General features: G+C 45.2%; 1 protein-coding gene across 5 annotated transcripts in view; it reads right to left on the bottom strand.

Annotated features, from left to right (window-relative positions):
- Positions 1-21,665, bottom strand: part of MKNK1 (MAPK interacting serine/threonine kinase 1) — a 42,693-nt gene extending 21,028 nt beyond the window's left edge. For 2 of the 5 annotated variants that reach the window (XM_033867165.2, XM_019937861.3), the window contains exons 1-5: positions 21,510-21,641; positions 16,565-16,698; positions 12,029-12,210; positions 4,287-4,393; positions 2,005-2,106 (exon numbers count right to left, since the gene is read on the bottom strand). In XM_033867165.2, coding sequence (XP_033723056.1) covers positions 2,005-2,106; positions 4,287-4,302 — 118 coding nt within the window. In that variant the 5' untranslated portion in view covers positions 4,303-4,393; positions 12,029-12,210; positions 16,565-16,698; positions 21,510-21,641. Of the gene's footprint in view, positions 1-2,004; positions 2,107-4,286; positions 4,394-12,028; positions 12,211-16,564; positions 16,699-21,509 lie in introns of all 5 variants that reach the window. The other 3 variants (XM_073790173.1, XM_033867171.2, XM_019937860.3) reach the window with 3 other exon arrangements.
- Positions 21,666-22,315: the final 650 nt, after the last annotated feature.

The following is a 22,315-nucleotide window of genomic DNA, read 5'->3' as shown; positions in this document are numbered from 1 at the left end:
TGTTGAGCACCTCCTATGTGCCCAGCTCTGTGCTAGGAACTGGTGATACAAAGGGGGATAAAGCACTGTTTTATTTTATACCACACACAATGGAAGTCGGAGATTTTTTTTTTTTGTGGTACGCGGGCCTCTCACCGCCACGGCCCCTCCCATTGCGGAGCACAGGCTCCGGATGCACAGGCCCAGCGGCCATGGCCCACGGGCCCAGCCGCTCCGAGGCATGTGGGATCCTCCCGGACCAGGGCACGAACCCGTGTCCCCTGCATCGGCAGGCGGACTCTCAACCACTGCGCCACCAGGGAAGCCCTAAGTCGGAGGTTTTTGAGACATTTTCAGAAGTCACCGGCAGGAAACAGGAGACAGAAGATGCAAACAGATGCCTTGAGGTTTTTAGGGTGCTGAGTCAGAGAGGCTCTAACACAGCAATAGGCCTGGGTGAAAGTATATTTAGGTGGCCTGCCCAAGGCCCGCTCCTCACAAAGAGCACAAGCTCTCTGACCCCCTTCCAAAGGAAGCCATAGCTCTATCATGGTCTCTGCCGAGGCCTCTCCTCCCTCGGTCTCCATTCTTCAGCTTTTTCCTCTTGAGGCAGCCTAGCATTTAAACCCACAGACTACTGAGCAGAATACTTTTAACCATGAAATTAGATTTTATCACTCTTAGTCATGAGAAACCCCATAACTGCACAAGCCATCCCTGAATAACAGGAAATACTCTCGTGTTCATTGAAAGAGGAAGACTTGTTGATTTGGAAACTATTCTAAAAAACCTTGGGACTTTTGTTCATTCCCCAACCCCCTCTGCCATACACACACATCTACTGTTAAAGACAAACAGACAAAACCTACACTAAGCACCCTGTTGGTTCCATCAAGGTTTGGTCTCACAGCTGTAAGTATTTTAAATGACGTGCTTCTCTTACAATGGACACTTGGGTATCAGCCTTTGCGTGTGTCAGGATAGGTTGGTGGCTGGAGGTCCAATATTCCTGACTCATAAAGGGCTTGTTTTTAGGACCACTCTACAAAACAGTCAGTTCACTAGTATGTCTGCAGTGTTGGAAAGAGGGACCGTAAGGAGAAGCTATTTCAAGTTTCACAATGAAAGAAACAAAATAGATGATGGGGGCTCGGTCACTCCTAGGAGGAGCTACTTATCCTTTCAGTCCTTCGCAGGAGTGTCCAATGAGTCACTTCATCCCATCTGGTGCCCAGTGATAACAGGACCAGCACTGAGCCTGGTGCCTCACACACACTGTTCAAAATGTTTGACAACTCAACATCGTGTCCCCTGAACACAACATGCACTATTAAACAGAGTCAAACTCACCCAGCACAAGTAGTTGCAATCTCTATAAGTTGAATTCTCTGCTTATAGAATACTGGAGTTTCTTTCCTTCTTTCTTTCTTTCCTCCTTCCTTCTTCCCTCCCTGCCTCCCTCCCTCCCTCTTTCTTTCTTTCTGCCGCGCCATGTGGTTTGCGGGATCTTAGTTTGCCAACTAGGGACTGAACCCTGGCGACGGCAGTGAAAGCACAGAGCCCTAACCACTGGACTGTAAGGGAATTCCCTAGAAGATTTCAGTTTCATTTGCAGCCATGGCCCTTGACGTTCCCTCTTCCTCTGACATGGCTGTTCTACCTCTCGGCAGCTCCTCCAGGACCAGCTGAGGGAAAGATCACATCTGAAAAGCAGCTGAAGCATACCAGGCGATCTCACTCCACGTGCAACTGTGACACACTGGCCTTTCTGCTTCCTGATGAAATGCTCAGACCATTCAGAGGAGGCTTGTGCACCATCCAAGAGCTCTTCCCATCCCTGCACTCTCTATCACCCCTTTCCGTAAACTCCCTCACCCCTATCTTTCACGCCTATCACACGGAGAACCATGAAGCTGGCTCTAAGATGATGCATCCTATGACCTTTACCCCTGGGCTACCAGGACACTCCTCCCATGCCTGGGAAGCCACCAACCCAGCTCTAAGAGATCAAAGAGGGTGACCAACCTTCAAACTTTCCTGGCAAGGAGTCAGTGGCCCGGGCCTTCCGCTTCTTCTTCTTCCTCTTGTCACTTTCTGCAATGGGAACAGGTTCACTGCTGCCCATCTCTGGGAGAAAAGAGGAGATAGAAGGGAAATATCATTGGACTGATCAGGCTATAAGTTCACCCAAAAGGAAAAAAAGGAGGGGGGGACCCAGGAGCTTTCCACTCACATTTTAAAAATATCTATGAGGGCTATTTATCTGTTTTGACCCAAGAGGCAAAACTAAAAGCAAAACCATTATAGATCATTAACTGTGGAAAGGAACTCAGACAGATACGCTAGATTAAAAGAGGATAGCAGAAGCCTGCCGTAACCAAGCTCATTAGCACATGGATTTAGATCTGCCCCCAAACTGAACAACGAATCCTTAAGCAGAATCCCACATGTGACATCCTCCTTCAGCCTCAGCACCAGAAAGGCAGGACCCAGGGAGCTTAAGCAGGAAGGGAGGCGGGTTTGCGGGGGCGGGGGGGGGGGGGGTCCATGCAAATGAAATCGCATGCTGCTCAGTAACATCCCTGTGGATGTGCACAGGGACTCAAAAGGCCCTCAGTGGAGGCTGCCTCTGTGACGGTACAACAGGGCAGGGGGTGGGTTTGAGGATGGCCCTAAATTCCTTCATGTCCAAGAGCACAGACTTGAGTGCTTGGGAGGCCAGCGCATACCCTCCCTCCTCAGCTCCTTATTTGAGAGGAGGCAGGTAGGGTCCATTCAGAAGCCTGCAGTTGACGGGTCTACACCGGGTTGCTGGATGCAGTCATTTATTGCAAAAACATTATTATCTCTCTGGCAAGCACCTGGCTCCCCACCTTAAAGGGAGGATTTGTGAGGCAGACATTCAGACATTGGACAGATTGGGCAGGAAAGGGTGGGGACAGAAAGAATAAGCATGAAGACTGAGAGGGGGAAAGAGAAAAGGAGGAATAATGAACCAGCAGCCAATCATAGTCCTGTTTCTAAGACACTGGAGTAAGGGCCTTCCCATGTTAAAGATAAATTACTTATAGAACATGCCATGCCCTTGATCCAGAGTGGAGCCTTAATACTCTTCGCCTGCAGTTAGAAATAATAAGATTTCTCTGAAGTCTCTGGGTCTAAATCCCCACCAGGGTGATTAAACCTTTACATCCTTCTAAAATAGAGGCGGTCGAGCACTGATGGGGCATACAATGTGAGTGACTTTTAGACCAACCTTCAATAAACACAGGCTCTGGGTTGCTGGATTTTTTTTTCTGAGATTTTGAAATGGAAGCTGGCTCTTTGCCCATTGAGGGGAAAGGCCCACTCTCTTCTCAGAGGACCCCAGCTGAACATGATCAGAAAAATGGCAAGTCTGCTCAGGAAGATTGATTAGAGCCTACGCACAACTACTGCACACTGTTCTCAGAAGCAAGTACACACAACCATTAGGAGAAAGCACACAGAACAATGGCGCGTTTCAATACCACAATCCAGAACCTGGTTAAGCAGCCAAGTGTCTGACAGCTCAATTGAGCTGCATTCTTCCTCCCATTTTTAGGATCTGACGACAGTAGACTTTCATTTACACTTTAGAGAAGATAAACATGTGGAGAAAAGGAATCCACAGAGGATCTCCAAGTATTACTCTAGCCAACAGCTTCAAGCACAAGATATACCTGGGGACTGCGACATGCTATGAATTCAAAGAACCAAACTCAAACAGCAGCAGCCAAAGATCCACCCTCACCAAGGGAAATCAAAAGGAAAAGAGCCGCCCAACACAGTGAGAAATTCTACAGAAATAAAACAAGGCTCACTCGTCTCCAGGACCCCAGGAGAGGGGTGCTGGCCATTGGGACAGCAGGCTGAGAAGGAGGGACCACTGCCCCTCTTGCCCTGCCCTTGAGTGCAGTCCAGTGGCACCCCTCCCCACCCCATCTATTTTCTCACCAGCACTGCGAGCTGAGTGCAGAGGGGACAGATTTGGGATTCACTTCTCTTCCTCCTTCCCCTGCCCACACTCTGAAGGAGGGCCAAAGTACAAGCAAAACAGCCCAAAGGCAGCAATGGAGAGAAGCAGCAAGACAGCTGGCGGTGTTATAGTTCATGGGGGACGCGCAGACATACTTATGGCTAGCTAGAAAACCCCGTTAGCTGCAATTTATACTTGGTTTTCACCACAGCAGGGCTGAGGGAGCCTCTCGTGGAAGAAGCATACCTCTGAGCACTGCTGCATACATGGTATTAGATTTTATGGCTTCACACACAAAAAGATCGAGTACCTGGTCTATTCTGCATGGATTTCAATGGAAGAGGGTGCGCCAGAAGGGACAAATGGTTAAGACTTTCCTTGGAAACAGAACTTGTTGAAGGAGAGTTGTTTTTGAAACTAGGAAGAAAAAAATGTAGGAAGACAGTGAAGTGGAAAAAACATGCTTAACTTCCCTGTTTACAGTGGGGGGAGCGGGATGGAGATGTGTCATAATCTTACCAAAGGTCTGAAAGCTCTTCACCTGGAGCCTGTCCATACACTCTGTTGGGACCTTAGTTTATTATGCATGCAATCATTTGAGAAAGGCTTCCTCAGGGTGTGAGGCTCCACAATCAAGCTGGCTTACCTCCTTCCTTTGGCCTAAGAACTCCTCTCAGCCATCAAAACCCAGCTCAAAAGTCTCCCCACCTTAGAGTAAGTTAAGGTTTGCACAAACACTTTTGAAATCTATGCAAATAGATGGTGTTACTGCACAGAGCTCGAATCCGGTGCTCCATCCTCTGTTCCCAAACACCCTGCTAGCAGCTATACTAGAGCACTGGTTTTATTTGGCCTTGAGCTCTCTCTACTGTTCCTAAAGGCCAGGGCTATCCTTGCCTGTGCATCTCTGTGTCTCCTATAAGTCGTGGTGTGGTGTCAGACATGTATCAGGCATCAGAAAACGTGTACTGAAATGAGAATGATATGAGAGGACGCACATCCTCGGGGTTAGGTGCAGGCCTGTCACCCAGGCCCTCTAGGTAACGAGTGCACACACTGAAAGAAACGTAGGTACACCTTTGCCCTGCAGGCAGCACAGAGTAAGGCTTCACTCAATCTATGAATTCCCTGATTAACTCCCTCTCAACAAAGCCCTATGACTCAAAACGTCCTTAACTTTCTAGCAAGAAGCCTGGTCTTTGCTATAGGATTGGGCGATGTGTCTGCTACTTCAGAGGAGGGAGTGAGCACTTCCTTCATGTCTGTAGACAGACCTCAGCTGGCATGGAGGCTCCCAGCACTTCACTGCCTCCAGCCCTTGCTTTCCTCTTGGGCCAGGCTTGGCGGTCGGTCCACTACTTGTGTATCCGCAGAGGTAGAGTGGAGAGGAAGCACACTGCTGACAGGGAAGGCTCGTGGGCTTGGCATCGGGAGACCTAAGTGAAAGTCTGGTTCAGATATTACCAGACGTAGCACCAAGACCAAGTTACTTCGCCTCTTAGCATCTCCGTTTCCTCATCTACAGGTTAGGTTTAAAAATAATACCTGCCCTTTCCAGCAATGCTGTGAGGACCCAGTGAGCTACTTAATATAAATGCACTTCAAAAAAACATATATGGGGCTTCCCTGGTGGCACAGTGGTTGAGAGTCCGCCTGCCGATGCAGGGGACACGGGTTCGTGCCCCGGTCCGGGAAGATCCCACATGCCGCGGAGCGGCTGGGCCCGTGAGCCATGGCCGCTGAGCCTGCGCGTCTGGAGCCTGTGCTCCACAACGGGAGAGGCCACAACAGTGAGAGGCCCGCGTACCGCAAAAAAAAAAGACCCCAAACAAAAAAACATATATGTATGCATAAGACTGTATGCACAAGTCTGTATGCACATACAACAGAGTAGAAAGATTAGACAGAAATACACAAAATTGTTAAACTACTAAAATCTGAAAGAGTGCCTATTATGTGCCAAGCACAGGTATTTTACATACATTATCTCTAATTCTTACACTAATCTCCAAAGTAAATATTTCACCATATTTCAAGTGAGGAAACTGAGGCTCAGAGGTTAAATTATCTACCAAACACCAAACATCTAGTTAGTGGTTTAACTTGGATTCAAACACAATGCTGCCCTTTCAAGTCCAGGTCACATCTTATCTATAGTAGTTTTCTCTGTGTGATAGGGTGATTTTTATTTTCTTCTTTATATTCTTCAGTATTCTCCAAATTGTATACAATGATGTTTATTACTTTTTTAAAGTGCTATTATTGTTTCAGTCAAGTTTCATTTTTAACAAAATACACAGTAACATTTCTCCAATGCACACTGGAATTTAGAGTCCGATTGTACAGTTTTACAAATTATACCTAGATTTCTTTATATTGAAATTCAACAGCAGGCAAAGAAAAAACATTTCAGGAATATTGGGGCCCTGAATTTTTATAATCTTGGAAAAACAACAAATGGCATTTTAACTTTTATCTTTATAAATGCTATGTTTTAAAAGGAAAAACTCTGTGAAAAAACCCCCAAATAATGCACTGAACATCTGCACCTGAGATACACCCTTTTAAATCCTGGTCTTCACACTGTGTGAGCTTTGGCAAGTTGCTTAGTTTCTCTGAGTATCAGTTTCTTCATATACAAAATAAGGTCAGAGTAAGGCCTGGCCTCCCTGGATCACAAGGCTTTTGTGAGGATCAAATAAGAAAGGAGAAGTGAAAGCACTGCTGACTTACTCATTCAACAAATACTGTTTTTTATTTGGCACCTACTGATTGTCCAGTGCTAGACAGTGAGAATATAAGAGAAGACACAGTCTCTGCCCTTATCGAATTTAAATCCACTGACATGTAAAACGATTTCAATTCAGTGGGACAAGTGCTATGACAGGGGTACCAGGTGCTGTGGAGCAAAAGACAGGCGGCTAACTCACTATAGGTCACTAGTGACCAGTTTGATCACTAGAAGAAGGGACAGCTAAGCTGGAGCCAGCCAGGAACCAGCCAGGGTGGGGGCTGGGAAGAGAGACAGAGGAGGTGCATGAGCTAAGGCCTGAAGGAGAGGCAGTATGGCCAGCTAGTGCCACTGCAAATTGTTCAGGCTGGCTGGAGCATAGAGTATGTGGGGAGTGATGACAAGTCAGCTGAAGGGGTGAGCAGGGGCAGATCATTTGCAGCTTCACCACCATAGTATCATCACCATCATCACTATTATGTGTTTCTATTCCTAGGCATAAGTTTATCTTGTTTTCTCCATTAAAGTAAGTGTAGGGATGCATATTCTCCTTTCTTTGTAAAACAGGTATTCATTGGAGGCGTAGTAGGTGCTAAAGATACAGATCCAACCACCAACCTGGCTCCTTCACGGGGAGAGGGCCCAGAGGACCCACAGAGCAGATGAGGAGCGGCTGAGGGGTCTCACCTGGGGGGACTACCAGAGCCACAGATATTCCTAACATGCCAGTACCGAGCCACTGTACAGCCCACAAGTCGACCTCAAGGCCCCCCTTCTGAAAGAACTGTGTCATTTCTCCATGAGGTCTTATGAGCCACATGGCCCCCAAAAGGCACCAGATCTGTTCTCCACCTTTTGGTAGAGCTTAGAGAGAACTAACCAGCTCTAACATCTGGTATGTCACACCAAAGACGATCATTCTTCCCCAAGAACATGACTCTTCTGGCTAACTCAGCTTGACAAACTTAGCTCATGCTCCTCTCCCAACCACCCTAGAGTTCTTTTCAAGATCTATGATTCACTTCCCAACATGTGACAGCTAGTTCCCTCAGTCGCTAGAGCTTTCTAGAGAAGGAATAGTGGTGACAGTAAGCTGATGAGGGTAATTATCAATTCATCTGCCTTCTCAGTCATCAGCTGGCTGAGGGCCCCCAAACAAATGGAGAACTGAGAAAACGAAAGGGAACTGAGGAAATGAAAGGAAGGGGGATGGACACTCCTAAGGAAGAGGCCAAGATTAAGAAATCTGAGCAGAGGAGGAGGCAGTGAGGAGGAATGGGGAGACTAGCCCGGGACACTTACTTCTCTGAAGCAGTAGTAATAGTAGTGGTAGTACACACACTTACATGGTGCTTACTCCATGCCAGGCAATGTTCTAGGCATTTTACAAATACCACAGTTTACATATACTGACTTACTTAACCTTCACAACTCTATGAGGTAAGTACAATTATTATCCACATTTTACAGATGAAGAAACTGGGTGCAAAAAGATTAAGTAAGTTGCCACGATCACATCGCTAGTAAGTGGCAGAGCTCAGATTTAAATCTAAACAGTCTGGCTCAGAATTCAAGCTTTTAACTATTACAGCATACTTAAACATTAATGCTGAAAGGCAGAAGGGGACAGCCAGTCAGAGTTAGCTGGGCACCAACAAGAATGCTTTTATTTAGAAACCTTAGCACAGAGCCTCCCCACTGATGTGCTGTGAGTGAGATATTGATCCTCTCACCAGGCTGAACAACATCATTTTCTGTGTGCTACGATGTCCAAAAGGTTGGGTGGCACTGCTCCAGCTTAAACACAAGGGCATTACGACCATATTATCACGATTATATTAATCTAAAATCTAATTTATCAGAAGTTTCCTCTCCTTGCTCTGAGATAGCTTTGTGTTTTGGCCTGTTTTGTAGGATGAGCTACAAGCCAGTCCAACCACATTATTCCATGGCAGTTCTGGTATCAGGACAAGGCTACTGTATTCTTCTTTTGTCTGGCCTATTAGTTGGTTGATTTGGTTTCTGATGGTATCACTACCACGTAGGGGACAAGGTCAAGGGTACACTCAAATGGAAGCTAGTCAAATTTAACACACGGTGGATGAAAGGAGTCCCCCTGTGAAATCAGCTTGTCCTGATCAAAGGACGGTCTGTTAATGTGATTCCAAGGGGCTAAGGTATTTCACAGGTTTGCTGCAGAGTCCAGTGTGTAGTGGGGCTGGGCAGCATTACGCAGATTGCAGTCTCTCACTCAACTACAGTGAAAGCAGCTTGAGGCCCACTAAGGTGCCAGAGGGGTGGTGATTCACAACAGGCCTCAAACAGGCTGGGATGGTAAGATTCCCAGGGGCAAAAGGTCTAGCTTCAGGCCCACCTTCTTCCTCGGTTCTGATTCTGGGATCATATGCAGCCTTCAGAGCTCTCACTGCATCACCTGGTGGAAGGAATGAGAACAGGAATGGTGCAGGGGGTAAAGGGAGTGTGTACTTAAGAAATAGCAAGGAGGAAAACAGAACTACCATATGACGTAGCAATTCCACGTCCGGGTATTTTTCTGAAGAAAATGAAAGCACTAACCTGAAAAGATATCTGCTCCCCATAAGTAAACAACCTAAGTGTCCACTGATGAACGAGCAGATAAAGAGTGGGAGATACACACACACATACACATATACATACAATGGAATAGTATTCAGCCATAAAAAAGAATGACATCTTGCAGTCTGCAACAATATGGATGGTCCTTGAGGGTATCAGGCTAAGTGAAATAAGTCAGACAGAGAAAGACAAATACTATATGATCCGCAGGACTTCACTTATATGTGAAATCTTAAAAACAAAACCAAAAAACAAGCTTATAGACACAGAGAACAGATTGGTGATTCCTGGAGGTGGCAGGTGGAGGGTAGGTGAGATTGGGGGTAAAAGGGGTCAAAAGGTACAAAATTCCAGTCATAAAATAAATAAGTCATGGGATGAATGTACAGCATGGCAACTACAGTTAATAATACTGTACCGCATATGTGAAAGTTGCTAGGAGAGTAGATCTTAAAAGTTCTCATCACACACAAAAATTCTGTAACTATGTATGGTGACAGATGCTAATGAGACATTGTGGTGATTATTTCACAAACATCAAATCATTATGTTGTACACTTGAAACTAATATAATGTTGTTATGTCAATTATACCTTAATTTTTTTAAAAAAGAAAGAAAGAAATAGCAAGTAGGAGTAAAGGACTGGATTTGTGTAAGCAGGACTGTATAAAAAGCTGAAAAAGGCTGAAGTCAGCTCATCCAAGCTTATTAATATGGCCTACAAGGCCCTCCAACATCCAGTGCCTGTCTACTCCAGTGCCTGTCTACTAGCCTCACTAACCATCAGTCAGTCATTCTTTCCAGGAAAAATGAAAATAGGTAGTTCAGCTTGCAGTTCACAACCTCACAAGTGCTTTTCCTTGAGACAAGCGCTGTGCTTTGGTATGCAGCAGGAGTGCTTTCGAGCATTTCCACTGTGTCATGCAGAACATTAAAAAGATGTGTACTCAAGGGCTGAGATTCAATAAAATTAATAACTTTTACTGCTTCATCAAGGACATACTTAAGTGAAAACGGCATTTTTTTAAAACTGTGAGTGCATAGCAATAAGAATACAATGACTGCTAGTGCAGTTCAGTGCCACTGCCTTGATTCGCGCTAAGGCATCAGCAGTTTTGCCCACTGTTGCTTTGCAACAACAAATAGCATCTTGGCACTATTATGAAAGTAGTCTTGACCTTGCAGATATCTGAAAGGTTTTCAAGGATCCCCAGGGTCTGTAGAGCACACTTGTGAACCACTATTCTAGGCAATGGGGAGGGACTGGGCCCCACTGGAGCTATGCTTTAGGGCCATCAAACCAGCTGTGATGGCAGAATAAACTGGAGGCTGGAGGGGGATGAGAGGGCAAAGCGAGGCTGTGGCAACAACCCGGAGGAAGGCAGGGAAGGTGTGTGGCTGAGGTGGGGATAGAAAGGAAGAGGAAGAGGTGAGGGGTGTGATGGGGAGTGGTAATGAAGCCAGAGAGGCAAAGCTGGTCCTGGTCCTGCCCAATGACTGGAGATGGTGGAGGAGTCCAAGACCACTATCCTCCTTGAAGGGAAGGCACGGAGTCTAATTTCTCTCTATCCCCACTGCCCTGTATGGAACCAGGCACACAGGGGGACCTCGATATATGCTTATTAACCAAAATCAGGTAACTGTAAGAGCAGTAGTACCATCAAAGAAGGGGAGAATTCAGGAAGGGAAGCTGGCTGGGGATGGGGAGCAGGGGAAGACTGTGCCCCGGGAAAGCTTCAGTTGAAGGAGGGTGACATAGCAGCAAAGTCTGAAAACTCTCAGAACAGGCTAAAGCCATTCTCACCTAGCCCTCATCTGAAACAATCTACAAATGAGGCATTGTTTATAAACCACCAGGCATGATGAGACCTCAGGATACTGTGTCATACAGAACACTTCAAAATGTCCTCAGATATGTCACAAATTTTTAAAACCTGGAAAGATACATCTCAAGCCATTATTAACAATAGTTAACTTTGGAAGAATGAAATTGAGTGGGTACAGAATTTTACTTTTGATACTTCTGTTGTATTTGATTTTGTTTGTTATGATACAGTCATTTTACCTTTATAATTAAAAGGGAATAAATATGTTTTCCTTACTGCATAGTTTTCCTTATGACCCTCTCTGCCAGTTTATTCTGGTAGAAATGTGCTCCACCCTACTGAGTAACTGTCTTAGGCATGCCAGAAAGCCCAGCTAATCCTAGCTGCCCAACTGAACACTGGAGTCTCTGACTCACCCCTTCCTCTGGAAATATCAGATATAGGTCTCCCAACTTTTGGAAAGTTCGCTTCACACCACTTTGCTTTTATGAAAGACCTACATTAGTATGTACCTGTTTTCAAGACATACTAAGAGGATTTTCATATTTACAAGAAAGGGTGAAAAGTGAAAATAGGGTTCAGCATTTGTCTTCCAGTGAACATTATAGAGGAACCACGCACCACGAGCAGTGAGAATGGCACTGCCAAGCTCCTTCCCCAGGAACTACACTCAGTATCAAGCTGACAGAGCTTGGAACTGTGTCTGTGAGCATCTATGCTTGACCTCCGTTTATTTTGTGCATCCGTTAGCAAGATATGTCCTAAGATAATTGCTTTACACCATTTCTGCTTAAGAAAGGTTTCATGGGAACACTCTACTTTCAGATAGTGGGGGAATCTGCAATTTCAACCTGATGCAATCTAAAAGGTTAAATAAAATGTGCATCCAATCTTACCTATAGGTCTGCCCAACTTTGCGAAGCAGACCCTCTGTAAACTTGAAATTCCAAATGCAATAATGCTCCTGTCAGGGGGCTGCTGTCTTCCAGCTGCAGGAAGTGTTTCAATGGCCTCTGTACATAGCAGACATTCTTCAGTTTTCCATTGGCCTCTGCTTCATTATACCTGGCATGAAAATCTTCAGAAAGCAGAAACAGAAAGGATGTAAAAATGCTGACTTAAAAAAAATGAACAGAGAAGATAAAGATCAACTTGTGGTTCCCCAAAGCTATGTGTTACACCAGTAAGTAAGTAATCACAAGGCAATCACAGATTTCCCCAGTCTTTAAAATTGGAGCATGTAAAATGCTGACACAAAGCATGTGAAGATTTAACAAGGGTCTGGGTAAAAGTTTTCGGATTATGCTTCCATTGTGAGATTCCAGAACCAAAAAGATGTAACTGGACCTGAATGACAGATATGGGCACCTCTGTACGCTGAGGAGACTCACATGGAAGGTAAAAGCTACCACTTTTCTGTTGTCCACTTTTTTAGAGATGAATGAGCTCTGGTTTCACCTCCTAGTGGTTAGGTCCAAGACTCACAGGCAGGAGGCACCAGAGTCAGAAAGGTAAAGTCGATGCTGAGAGCAGCAGGTGGCATGAACAAGAATAAGGTTTTATGCCAAATGCATAACTATTGCTAGTTTTCCATCTGATGACTTCATTTTCTGTATGTCCACTGCTATTTTTAATCTCATGGCTCTAGTTACCATGTGTCAAAGTTGATTTGTCAATTTCTCTACTCAATGAATATGTACTTCCCCTTTTCCCAGTGGAAAAGCTCTAAAAATGTAGTTTAAATCCGAATTCTAGGCCCTGGAAGCCAGATGTGTTTCACCATTACCTCAAATCACATGTCCCAAACTGTACTTATCCCCAACCCCCATCTACCACCTCCTTCCTCCTTCTTCTTCTTCTCTATCAGATTATATCATTCTGCCAGTCACCCAGCCACAGAACCTTTAAATCATTTCTAATGTTGCTTTCTCCTCCAACCTCATAAACTCTATATATTCCCATTGGCAGGCTCTCCCTCAGCCTGGTATATAGTTCCTTGCAAACAACACCTATTCATCCTTCCAGGCCTAACATAAATTACTGAAAGTAGTCCCACAAATTACAGGAATAGTCCCTCTTTTTTCTACTTCATTCTGTATTTAATTGAAACCACATCTAAATACTATTGTAATGCTTAGAGTAGGCTATACTCATGCACATGTGGCTCTCCCATGAGGCCATAACCTCCTCAAAGGCAAGGACATGTCTTTTTCATCTTTGTATTTCCAGCACCTAATGTAGTATCTGGCACAAAGAAGGGCTCCAGTAAATATCTGAATGAATTACTTCATCCACAAAATATTTCTTTATTGTTCAAAAGAGAATGTCAGCACGTAGAATTATCCTTCATATTGTGCCTTTTATTCCCAAACAAATCTCTGTGGCCCAACGAAACTACTTCCAGGGCCCAAAGAAGCTCAGGTTGCGTTCCCTCTCCCTATGGCCACAATGCTTCCAGGGGCAAACTTGAACACCTTGACTTTAACCCTTTGCCTTCAGTTTTGCCACAGGTTTAAACCCCTTGGTCCCTTCTTGTTGCCTATAGTAAAGGTCGGCAATTTGTTTTCTGTTAAGGGCCAGACGGTCAATATCTTATACTTTGTGTGTCATATGGTCTCTGTCACAATTACTCAATTTTGCCTTTGCAGAGCAAAAGCAGCCAGAGATGATACGAAAATGAGTGATTGTGGCTATATTTCAATAAAACTTTATTTATGGATGCTGAAATTTTAATTTCATATGATTTTTGTGTCACAAAATATTAATTTCTCTTGAATTTTTCCCAGCCATTTAAAAATGCAAATGGATTGCAGTCCAGACAAAAACAGGTGGTGAGCCAGATATGGCCTGTAGGCCATAGTGCGCCAACCCAGCTTATTTCCTTTCCTCACCAACTCCACTCCGCTACACACACACACCCCTCTAGTAGGCCTACAGTAAAAACAACCTTCACAATTCCTCTGTGGACTTTGTTATTTTGCTGTTTGGAGCCACTCTAGGGCAGGGGAGGTAGAAAATGCATGGGCTTTTGAGGCCTAGATTCAGAGTCTGGCCTTACCATATACTAATGTGGTAGCCTTGGAAATAATATTTAACCTCTCCGTACTTCACTGTCATCATCTATAAAATGGGGGCAGTAACACCTACATGACAGGGATTTTGTGAGAATTAAACGAGCTAATGTGTATCAAGTTCATGGCATAGTGCCTAGTTTATAATAGGCACTCGATAAATAGTAATTATTACTCTAGCTTGGGATATGGCTTCCCCAGATCAGCTGTGACCCTGGAAAGCAATCCAGACACTCTGTAAACCACAACTGGGCAGCAGGAGAGAATGAACTGAGAGCAAAGTACAAAGGCAGGGATAAAATTTGGAGGTTTTCAGACACATGACCCGGGATTCTAAGTGCCTGGTTTGCCCCGATTCCTTCTGACACCATTCCAAATTCCACTGGGCCTCCTTTCCTCCTCAGAAAGAACTTCTGACTCTCACACTACCTGAATCTCCTTAGCATTCCTTACCAAATACCCATATGAGCCCTGGAACCCTCTCCTCATTCCTGCACCTCTTTCTCGTATAGGGCTGGGAAAGGGTGAATGTGGCCAGACCAAACCTCACAGACTGGTCTGCCACTGGGTCTTAAGTAGACCAGGCACCCAACTCTCTCTCAATTATTCATGAATTTCCTGCTGTACAGAGAATGAACTTTTTTCAGAGGTCAAGAACTAGTCTCTCTATAGAAGTTTTAGAGCAAAAAAACCCACCAAGTATACAAACAAGGGTTCCCCCATAAACCATCAGCGGTGGGCAGATAGGACAGATAAGCTTGTGGTATCTGTCCTCGGTACAAAAAGCCAGATTTGAGCCTGGTACTTCCTTGCTCCAACACGTCTAATGGGGGTCTACTGCCTCTGGAATCACCAAGCTCCTGCGCTGTCACTCAGGGCCTCCACAGTCTTGCCCTAAGCCACCCCTCCTGCATTATATCTTACTACTCCTCTATAGAAGTCCTCACCTATAGGCCAGGCAAAACAGACAGTATCTACCTAACTACCCTAAACAATTTCCAGCTTCCCACACTTGTGCATAACTCAATCATAGCACCTGTAACATTTTACTGCACATCTCCCCCTAGACTGTGAGCTAGCAACAGGGCAGAGACTGTGTCTGATTCATCTCTGGGTCCCCTACACCTAGCACAGTGCCTGACATGGGGAAAACATCCAATAAATGTTAATGAATGAATGAAAACACCTGAAATTATTCCTCCCTTAAACTGTTTTAGTTGGACTCTTATTAGCAGCTAAGCACAGTCTGGGTCACTGCCAAGAAGTAGAAAGATCTAAGAAAAAGAAAAGAAGCATGACCAATGTGATCCAAGCAACGGAAAATAGGTTTTAAGAGTGAAGTAAGAGAAAGCAAGGCTGTTTAGCCTGCCGAAGAGATGAGGCCCAACTCGATTCTGGCTTTAAGTCTACAAAAGGTCCTCATAAGAAAATATTGATTTCATCCTCCCTTTATAATCAGAGGGAACTTTTCCATATTCATGGAAAATGGAACAAGAAGAAATAGCTTAAGTTAAGGCCAGAGGGGCTGAAGCTAAAGAGAAAGAACCAAATTAGGCACCACTTTTCCAAAGATACTTTTGTACTTTTTGACGAGTGAATTGGAGGGGTTTTGCTGAAAACTTTTTTTTTTTGGCCACACTGTGTGGCTTGTGGGATCTTAGTACCCGGACCAGGGATTGAACCTGGGCTCTCGGCAGTGAGAACACAGAGTCCTAACCACTGGACCGCCAGGGAATTCCCGCTGAGCACTTTTGTTGAAGGCTGTGCAAAAGGAAATGAATATGCTGCTCTGTTCCTGTTTGCTGTGGAGACCAGGTGGGTGAAAACACAAGTTGGGTAAGATTTTCTAATAAGCCACTGACTTCTTCCCTTTTTATTTATTTATTATTATTTTTTTTTTTTTGCGGTATGTGGGCCTCTCACCGCTGTGGCCTCTCCCGTTGCGGAGCACAGGCTCCGGACGCGCAGGCTCAGTGGCCATGGCTCACGGGCCCAGCCACTCCGCGGCATGCGGGATCCTCCCAGACCGGGGCACGAACCCACGTCCCCTGCATCGGCAGGCGGACTCTCGACCACTGCGCCACCAGGGAAGCCCCGCCACTGACTTTTAATTGACCCTTTTTCCTATAGGCACTTTCTGTCATGTCATGTTTTGCAGTCCTGTGATGGAACAACCTAGTATAGGCATACCTCAGAGATACTGCAGGTTCAGTTCCAGACCACCGTAATAAAACAATTATAGCAAAAAAGCAAGTCACACAAATTTTTCGGTTTCTTGGCACATATAAGAGTTATATCTACCCTATACAGTAGTCGATTAAGTACGCAATAGCATTATGTCTAAAAAAACAATGTACATACCTTAATTTAAAAATATTGCTAAAAAATGTTAACCATCATCTGACAATGCAGGGTTGCCACAAACCTTCAATTTGTAAAAGACGCGATAATTGCGAAGTGCAATAAAATGGGGTATGGCTGTATTTCAAATTTTCCTGAAGAGACAATGGAAAGAAAGAGAAGGCAACAATGTCAGAGTAAGATAGTAGGGAAGATGGCCCTAAAAAATATATTTTCTATAAAAACAATACCTAACTGGATATTAATAATAATTTTTAATAGTATTACTATTAAAGCTAACATCCACTGAGCACCTACTATGTGCCAGGCACTGTGCTAAGTGTTTAACATAAGCTATCTCAATCCTCATAACAACCCCATAAGGTAGGTTATATATGTAGCCCCATTTTACAGGTGAAGAAACTGAGACCCAGGAAGGTTATATAACTTGCCCAAGACACACAGCTAGCAAGTGTCAGAGCCAGGACTCAAACCCAGGCAGTTCAACGTAGAGTCTACTAACTACTGTCTCCCTGTATAAGAAGGGTGACAGGCTGGAATTTAAACCTTAGCCCCTCTGAATCCAAGTTCATATTCTCAGCTACTTCCTTATACTGCCCCAAGCCAGGAAGAACAGAGCAACATATGACATCAGCAAGAGAAGAGATCTCAGATGTAAACCAAAAATACCTGCCATATTCCAGAGAAAGAAGCTAAGATGTAAGGATTCACAGATTCTAATGAGCACAACCAGGACTTGAATGCCAGCCTCTTGACTGCAAGTGGAGTCCTCTTTCCTCCATTATAGATTCTTGTTGAATTTGAGGGTGAGAAAATGAAGGAACAGTATGTGCCAAATGGGCTCCCTCCCCAGGCACTGTTGTAATGAACTGTTAAACTCACATTAGAACCTGTGCCTGAAATACCAAGGCGCCAGCAGCCTCTGTAGACTGAGTCTAAGATTCTAGTAGTAGAGATGGCAATGAACTGATTAATGGTACTACAGGAGCTGCCAAAATGCTCACATAGTAAACCAATCAAGCAGACCTAGACCAGGCAGCTACCATACTAAGTCAGTGGCTCACAGTTTAAGCCTGGACTGAACTATTTCAACAGCTTCCTTGTTGATGTCCCCATTCTCAGACTTCCTTTGCCCCAGACTAGCCTCCATTCTGCAGCCAGAATAAACAGAGCCCCAGTCATGGCATTTAAGCCTTGCAGCATAATGAAAAGAACATGGATCTTTGAACCCAACACTCATAGGTTTGGACCAAACTCTGTCACTTACTAGCTACATGACCTTGGGCAAATCACTTTAATCTTTCTGAGGTCCGGTTTCTTCATCTTTAAATTGGGGCTAAATATCTCCTTGTTACAGGATTCTGAGGATTAAATAAATTATAGTGCATCTAATATACTCTTGGCCACAAAGCAGAGTAGAGACTGGATAAATGTTAGCGTTCTTCTTCCCACACCCCTTTCTACATTTTGGCCACAATCAATCATTTCAGCTATTTCCCTTCCTCACCAACTCCATTCCTCTTCCCACACACACACACACACACACACACGCCACCTCTAGACCCCTGCTCAAGCTGTTCTTTCTCACAGGAATGAACCTCCTCTAAGGCCCAACATAAATTTTCCACCTTCAGGAATCCTTTCTAGACCCTCTTCGGTCGTGTTGGGATTGATTTCTCCTTTTCCCAAACTCCCACTTTGTTTACATTCTTTACTACATTTACTATAGTCAGTCTGATTTCAGTTATTTATGTACTTACCTATCTTGCCAACAACACTGGAGGGAGAAGGCTCTAAGAAGAGAATTACTGGGGGTGGTGGTGGTGGGATGAATTGGGAGATTGGGATTGACATATATACACTAATAAGTATAAAACAGATAACCAATAAAAAAAATGAACATGCACTGGAAAAAAAAGAGAACTACTTATAGGAGGGCGGGAAATGCGTTGTTCTCCTCTGTGTATATTTCTCAATACCTGGGTCTTGTACATAGCAAGAGCTCAATATGCGTTTATTAAACTGAATCTTGCCACCACTGACTGGGCATCTTTACAGAAAGATCCTGGACTGAGTTTACTAAAATTCTGCTCTCACTGCCTGACTTGATCAACATGCAATTTTTAAAGTGTACTAATATTCCTAAACTGTTCCACCCCACTGGTTAGGAGACGACAGTCATTAAAACCATATTAAAAAGCAGAGTCGGGGAACCCGAAAATAGATCTGAATGATTTCTGTCTCAGTTTCTAAGTCTGTAAAATATAGAGTTTTGAGATGTTACATAAAAAGCGCTTAAAACAGGATCTGCCACATAGTAAGTACTCAATAAATGTTACAATTTTATTATAATGTAGTAGACTGGAAAAAACAGAGTCAGGACTTTTCACTTCTAGTACTATCTCCACCACTGACTGATGTCTTGTCCAATCTTGATCAAGTCCTTTCCCCTCTCTGGGCCTCTCCCCATCTGTAAAACTGAAGTAGAACCAGACGGTTTCCAAGCTCCTTCTATCTTCAACGAGGTATATTTTTCTATGATCAACAAAGAGCCTTCTGTTCCAGATGCTGAAGCTGTTGGCAAGGAAAAATTGTAGCTGCTGGTTCCCAGAGGAGAGGGGCCAAGACCAAGGCAAGGCCAGGACAACTGATTAGTAAACCACCTGTGCACCTTCCCCTGTGTGAACTATAACACATTCAGTGCAGGTTCCTGAACAGAGCACCACCTCTCTGCCAAGAAAACTCACAGCAAAGGCAAGACAAGAGCCTGAAAACAATAGCAGCAATGAAGAATCCTGCCTTGTGCAGAATTCCTGCACTTTCTTACCTTTGATGCCTGTAATTAGGGCACCATCAATCTAAACTAGGGCCCTCCTTAGGCACAAAGAGAAGGAAGAACACAAAGGCCCACTCTGAGCATGAAAGCTCATAAAGCAAAGACCAAAGCGAGTAAATAAAAAATGTCACTGAATCATTCGACTGAACACACTGCAGAGGCCTACTATGTGCTAGGCAGAGGAGGTATGAAACAGACATGATCCCTTTCCACCAATGTAGTCAGAGTACATATGGGGTGACACATCCCAAAGCAGACTGTAATAAGAGCTATATTTGAGGTGTAGCCTCTGCTACGGAAGACGGGAAGGGGGCAACAAATCCAGTAGGGGGGACCAGAGAAGCTTCAATGACAAGCTACATGAGACACAGGCCTTGAAAGATGGGGAGGTGGGAACCTCAGGAAGATGGAATATAGGCAAAGGAACATGCAGGGAGTACTAGAGAAAAAAAAAAAACAAACTAGTTTATTTTGCCTGGGCCACAGGGTGCAGGTTTGGGAGAACAAAGGGAAACAGGGCAGGAGAGAGATTTGGGAACAGATTATGGAGGGACTCATCCACGAGGCTGAAGAGTCCAAAGTCTATATGGCAGGCAATGAGGCCCACCAAGGTTTCTGAGCAGAGATATAACATGATGAGAACACTGTCTCAGGAAGATCACATGGGCACCCATGAAAAGGATGCAAAAGGAACCAAATTACTAGATTACTATGGGAGGCTTCATAAGTATGTGTTGGAATCCAACAGCTCCTGTTCACAGAGCTTCTCACTGCCCAGGTTCAGCTTCATGTAATCTGAGTTTAAGAGGTGTTCCCTTGCCAGGCCCGTTAACCGTCAAAATCTGCTAGCATAACAGGACTTCCAGACAAAGTAAAAAACCCAATTAACCCTATGGATCACAGAACAGGAAGAGCTGATGCGGGAGAAGTTGGGGAGGGAGCACCAAAGTCTCCACCTGGCCCAGCTCCGCATAAAAAACCAACCCTGGATCTCCTCTTTATATCACTTCCAGCCAAGCCTTCTTTACAGGGGCTGAAGCTAAGTACAGTGGGGCTGAAAGCACTTGGTCAGAGGCTGCAGATCTAGTGAAACAATATATATGAAATGCCCAGCACAGTGCTGGGCACATGGGCACTGGTCAGTAAGCACTGACCCAACCTGCAAGGTCAGTTCCACCGATAAATCCCACTGAGGCTTCAAGACCTAAGTCACGTTAACTCTTCCCTCAAAGGCCTCTCTAAAGTACCCCAGTCCAAAATGACCTAATTCCTAGATATCACACCCATTTCATGTGCCAAATATTCAGCACCCAATTCATGACAGGTGCCATACAAGGTGACTCATGTAACCCCATTCAACCTTCACAATGACCCTCCTAAGCTCTTTTAATACAGGAGAAACTAAAGCTCTGAGAGGGGAAATGACTTTCTTGAGAACACACAGCTAGGAAGTGGCAGAGGTGAGATCTGAACCCACGACTGCCTGACCCAAACTCAAGCACTTCCAACACTTCAATCCTGTCACCAGCGATGGCCTCTTATCTGCTACTGACCATGTGACAGGTAGCCTGGAAACTCCCTATGGAGTGAGAAGGTACCTGACACTATTCTCTCTCCTCACTGTACAGCGACCCACCTATGTCAGGGGCTTTTAAATGAAAACATCTAACTTTAAAATAATGGAGTACACAGATATGATAAATTCCTCACATGAAAAACTATTCATGACGTTGGACTGTCTGAGCCCTGAGCCCAGCCATATAGCCTGATAGGGACTGAGTCTCAAGCTGGCCCCAGGATGAGCTCCGACCTCAGACACCTGTCACAACCCAAGCCCCGACCCTAGGCACAGGCTGAGCCCGGACCGGAAACACACGCTGCACCCAGAGCTCGTCCCAGACGGAGCCCTGCCAAAGGAGAGCCCTAAAGAAGCGTCCCCTTCGGCTGTCCCCGCCCCCCGCAGCAGAATCTGGTCGTGACCTCGGGCCGTTCTGAAAGCCCCGACTGCTCCGACCCAGGCACACGACTCATTCACACGACTCATTCACAAACCCACCCCGCTCCCCGCACCATTTCACTAGCAGGGAAACCTCGCTGTCTGGGCTTTACCTCAGCTGGCTCCCGGCAAGGCCTATCGCGCACACCAACCACCTGCTCACTCAGCCAAGAACACGGAAGAAGATATACCAGCCCCGAGAGGTGGGCCCGACGGCGTGTAGGGAGGAGCTGCGCCTGCGCCCTGATGGCCACGCCCAGCGAGTGGGGGCTAAGCAAACTGCGCAGGCGTGACGGGTGAAGGGCGGGGAGGTTGCTGGGATAGGGGGCAGGGCTTAGCTCCTTCTGGCCGTCCCTTTCCTGAGTGGAGGTCGGGAAACCCGGGAAGCGCAAGGAGGGAGGAGGCACGGCAGCAGCAGGTATAATTATATTTACCGAGCGCTTCTGCATGCCGGGAAGGAATTTTTAAAATCCCTTTTACATATGGGGAAATGCTGCCAATCTTTTTAAAGACGAGAACGAATTCTGTAAAATTTCTTAAAAGGTTTGCGTGCCTGTAATTTCACCATGAGAGTTTCTCCTTGAGTAAAGTATTACCCCCAGTAGGTGATGGTGGTTTAAAATAAAAAACGTAAGAAGTTCATTTCTTGCAGAAAACTACCTGCAAATAAATTAATATTTCAACCAACCCCCGACCCTCCCCCAGGCTGCAAGTGTGATGAGGGAGTGAGAGTGCTGACTTGAGGTTAAGGCAGGCCCTAACTGAGTGTGTTTCCTCCGTTGTGAAATGGAAGTAAACATCCCTCCCTGCCTGTGTCAGGATTGCTGTGAGGGTCTGGTGAGCAATGCTCGTGAAAGAGCCTCTTGGACTTCCTTCCCATCATCCACCCGACAAATGTTCGTTCCCCTTTCCCCTTCTG

This window comes from Tursiops truncatus, chromosome 1 (genome assembly GCF_011762595.2).
Source record: "Tursiops truncatus isolate mTurTru1 chromosome 1, mTurTru1.mat.Y, whole genome shotgun sequence".
Taxonomy (NCBI): domain Eukaryota; kingdom Metazoa; phylum Chordata; class Mammalia; order Artiodactyla; family Delphinidae; genus Tursiops; species Tursiops truncatus.
Note: the sequence above shows the minus strand (reverse complement) of the source record. Positions and strands in the feature narration are given on the sequence as shown.